This window comes from Suricata suricatta, chromosome 9 (assembly GCF_006229205.1).
Source record: "Suricata suricatta isolate VVHF042 chromosome 9, meerkat_22Aug2017_6uvM2_HiC, whole genome shotgun sequence".
Lineage (NCBI taxonomy): Eukaryota > Metazoa > Chordata > Mammalia > Carnivora > Herpestidae > Suricata > Suricata suricatta.
This window is the reverse complement of record NC_043708.1, coordinates 71,132,167-71,136,755: the sequence shown is the minus strand read 5'-3', so window position 1 is coordinate 71,136,755 and position 4,589 is coordinate 71,132,167. Positions and strand designations below refer to the sequence as shown.

General features: G+C 42.7%; 1 gene segment (V, D, J or C); it reads left to right on the top strand.

The window, feature by feature from the left end:
• The window catches only part of LOC115301978, a 34,650-nt gene that overhangs the window by 29,428 nt on the left and 633 nt on the right, over positions 1 to 4,589 (top strand). Inside the window, 2 exon segments of the V gene segment in view lie at positions 3,909 to 4,017; positions 4,173 to 4,573. Coding sequence covers positions 3,951 to 4,017; positions 4,173 to 4,546 — 441 coding nt within the window.

Sequence of the window (4,589 nt, the reverse complement as noted above, 5' to 3'; positions counted from 1 at the left end):
TAGATTTTAGATACTAGCCCTTTATCTGATATGTCATTTGCAACTATCTTTTCCCATTCTGTCGGTTGCCTATTAGTTTTCTTGATTGTTTCCTTTGCCTTGCAGAAGCTTTTTATCTTGATGAAGTCCCAAGAGTTCAGTTTTGCTTTCAATTCCCTTGCCTTTGGGGATGTGTCGAGTAGGAGATTGCTGTGGTGGAGGTCTAGAAGGTTTTTTCCTACTTTCTCCTCGAGGGTTTTGATGGTTTCTTGTCTCACATTCAGGTCCTTCAGCCATTTTGAGTTAATTTTTGTGTATGGTGTAAGAGAGTGGTCTAGTTTCATTCTTCTGCATGTTGCTGTCCAGTTCTCCCAGCACCACCTGCTAAAGAGGCAGTCTTTTTTCCATCGCATACTCTTTCCTACTTTGTCAAAAATTAATTGGCCGTACATTTTTGGGCCCAGGTCTGGGTTCTCTATTCTATTCCATTGGTCTATGTGTCTGTTTTTGTGACAAATGTGATTGGCGATCTTATTTAAATTAAAAAATACACTGCCAAAGTATTATTATTTATTGTATTATAGAAAATTTTCTTATAGAACAAAGTTTCTAACAGTCTTTTTGCAATTTTTAAACTTATGTTTATACTTATATATTAGTATAAGTTATATTGTGTTTTATAAGTAAGATTTTTAATGTTAATTGCTTTATTGTGAAAGAAAGAGAAGGAAAAGCAGAAAGAGAGCATGAATGGGGAAGGGCCAGGGGGGAGCAAGCGACCGAGCGAGCAAGAGAGAAAATCCCAAGCAGACTCCATGCCCAGCGTGGAGCCCAAAGAGGGGCTCAGTTTGGGGCCCCATCCCTCATCCATAAGGTCATGACCTGAACGTAAATCAGGACGCTTAAATAACTCGGCCACCTAGGCACACTTGATCCACCAAGGCATTCTGACAAGTAAGAATATTGTTAAAAGGGAGCTTTCTTTATATTTTATTACATAAAGTAACACCTTTTCCTGTTTTTTTAAACACGGGGCCCCAAATTTTCTATTTCATTGCGTACCACCAATTAAGTTTGAACACCCGAGTTAGGCTGGATCGAGGGAGCTAGAAGCCAGAGAGCAATCAGGCTGTATGAGGAAGTATTGGTGGCTTTCCAGACGTGTGAGTAGGCTCCTCCACCATGGAGCCCACCCCGCTCACTGCCTGGGGTGAATCTTCTCCTCAGTGAGTCAAGTTCCATTTTATTCCATTTTTGTACAGACGGGGACCCTCCTTGATCCATTTTTGGTTTCACAGAGGAAAAGAAAAAGCAGGAGGATCATACCCTGAAGACTCTGTCTCTGTTCTGAAGAGGCTCTAGGGTTGGTTGGGAGCAACTTCAGACCCACTCGATCGCATGTGGTTGTGGAAATGGTCTTGGGTTCCATGATTCAGGCAATTTCTCCCCACACTCACACCAGTCCCCACTGCTCACAGCCAGTCCTCAAAAGGCTTGCTTTGATATATAGTATAGAAGAAATTTAGAGCTGGAAGAGTCCTTAAAAGGCTCACCTCATTTTACAAAACAGAGGCTGTATCCAAGAGGACAGGGTGGAACAATTAGGTGTTCAATGAGCTGGGAGAGAAAGAAACTGGGTTTCTTCACTTCTTCTTGGCATTCTCGCCCCTGTCTCCTTGCTGCAGGGCCATCCTGCTGGGCAAAGAGAACATGTCTAATAGAAGCTCAGGCACTTAGATCTCTGGAGTTTGGCTCTAGGAAAGCCGTGGTCCACTCAGTTTGATTGCCTGAATGGAGAGTTGCAATTTGCGTGTATGTCTGACATGTTGGGCAGGAAAGAGGACTCAGGTTGAGCCCCTCTTATTCTAGCAGCAAACTCATCCACCTCTCACTGGTTTCTGGAGGAGGAAGCCAAAGTTGATGGTGTCATGTGAACACCTACATGCATATTGAAGGACGTTCCTAAAAACAGCAGATATATTCGTATCCCAGGTGGACGTCTCTTGAAAGCAGGATGTGAACTTAGAGCATCACTAATCCATTTTTATGAAATGTAATCACTGCAAGGGGAGACACAGGGGAACATTGTCCTCATGCAGCTGGCCGTCCATGAAGGTACCAGAAAAATCCTCTTCAGGTCAACACTTTTTGATGATGAGTCAGGCAATAATCAATGAAATAATCATGGGGCTATGAAGTTTGCCCACGGGATGATTATGCGTGTGCTACAGCTCATATATAGGACATTGTGCTAAATAGAGCCTGCTCATACTATAATGTTTTCAGTTCTAGATAACATAACTCAAAAGAGGAAATATTGACTTGGAGTATGTGTCTCCAGGAAGAGAGAAACCCACCCAAAGAAAGATTTGGGGATTCTATACTACGGAAGATGGATGTGTAAAATAGAGGATCTTAGAATGGAGATAATTTACATATGTAAAAACACACTTTTTATATTTACAGAAAAACTTATATGTTGATTTTGATTCTTCATCAGAGTTGTCCCTAAATTTTTAAAGGTGTGAAATGTGGATGAGGGTTTTATTTATTTATAATTATTCTGCATAATACCAGAGATTGGTGAGTACAATTACAGGACAAGGGCTTCCGCTGAATGTAGTGAGGTGGTCTTGAATTCCTAGGGACCAGTTCTCATGATCAGTAGTCTATTTGTACTAGTCCCCTGGAAAGCCATGGCAATATGTAGGCTTTCCTAGATTGTCTTTCTTACATTGTAATTGGAGAATATGAAACTATTAAGGTAGATGAGAAAGGATTTTTGGCAGAAAGAGAGAATTCTGGAAATCTACAACACTAGAAACTTTAGTGTTTGGGGAAAGAACACAGTAGTGGAGTTTGGGAGAAAAATGACAGAGTATGGAATCTGAACCAGCAGTGGCCAAGGTATCTATGGTGGGAGAGTTGGTTTATAATTTCGAGGAACCTGAACTAATCAACATATAAATTCCACTGAAGATTTAAGTCACTTATTGAATTTAAGACCTGGCAACCCTTTTGATATCAGACAATAAAAGCATCTGTAGAATAAATTTACATATAGCTACATGTTCTGAATCTGAAGCCTGATGTATTGTGAGAATTTCTGGTCTTTCTCCCAATAATTTGTGGTATGTAATCCATGAGCAATAGGAATAAGGCTCGGGAAGCATGTCAGATTTCCCACTACAAATCAACCAAGGCTATGGGTCAAACTGTTTCCTAAGTAATGGAACTTTCCCTCCTGCTATTTTATCAGTGAGATTTTTATGACAGTCATCTTAACTGACAAAGATTCCACATTTTGACATATGGTACTGTCACTCCTCTGGAAATTGTCAGGTCGCTGGCAGACTAGCTCAGAGGAGCAGAGTCTGGAATAAGAGGCATTTGAAATATTTTTTCTCTGGCTTACATGTTCCTTTTAGGAAGAAATTTTCTCCATAACAGACAAATGAGGATGGTAGTTTCGGCAGAAAGGGAAGGTTTTCCATTTTCTTTGTTTAAGAGAGTGAATCATGATTCCTTCCTCATTTCAAACATGTACACGAGGCCCATCATTGAACAAACACCAACAGGATCTACCTCTTTAGAACTTACCAGTGACTCAGTAGTTTGCAAAGATATAAATCTCAACTTTTACATTCTTCCTGTGCATTTAGTCTCTGATCTAAAACGTCATTTGTTTGATGTATTGCTGCCACCATGCATTTGAGCTCCTCAGAGGCACAGGGTGGAGAAGCACATTTCCCCAGTGAGTTCAGCGCAGACACGACCACAAGAGGGTAGTGAGCCTGAGCTGATGCAGACCAGGTGGAGGCATCTGCTTGACTAGGCCTGGGCAGAAGCACAACCGACTTCTTATTGGCTGGTGGCCACGTGGAAAACCGCTGTGACTGGTAGAGGGAAGAAGGCTGGGCTGGTACTAGAAGTAGCTGTGCTGGCTGAAGGTGGCAGTTCTGAAACTGATTATGATTAGAAGAACCATGGAGACGTCCACGGGAGCTTTCATCCTGCTCTTGTGGCTTTCACTGCACTGTGAGTTGAGTGTTTAGTGGATATTTAGTGGATATTCTTCGGAAATCAAGACTGGCTTTACTCAGGTTTCTTCCAGTTAGTGGAGAAAAAGGGAATTCTGCAGCATAATAACCCAGAAACTGTTCTCCTTTCTCTGACCTTTTCTTTGTGCACAGGGCTCAGCCGAGGAGAGAAGGTGGAGCAGCATCCTTCCACGCTGAGTGTCCAGGAGGGAAGCAGCTCTGTTATCACCTGTACTTACTCAGACAGTGCCTCAGACTACTTCCCTTGGTATAAGCAAGAAGTTGGGAAAGGTCCTCAGCTCATTATAGACATTCGTTCAAATGCGGCCAAGAGAGAAGACCAAAGATTCACTGTTTTATTGAACAAGACAGCCAAGCACCTGTCCCTGCACATCGCAGCCACCCAGCCCGCAGACGCAGCGGTCTACTTCTGTGCAGCAAGTGCACAGTGCGTCCCCGACACCTGCCGCCTGTGCTCAAACCTGCGACTCTGCAGCCCCTGTCCTCTGACACAGACCTTCCAGTAGAGCATCTGTGCGGTTGTTTGTCTGCAGGCGGAAGCTAATGTGT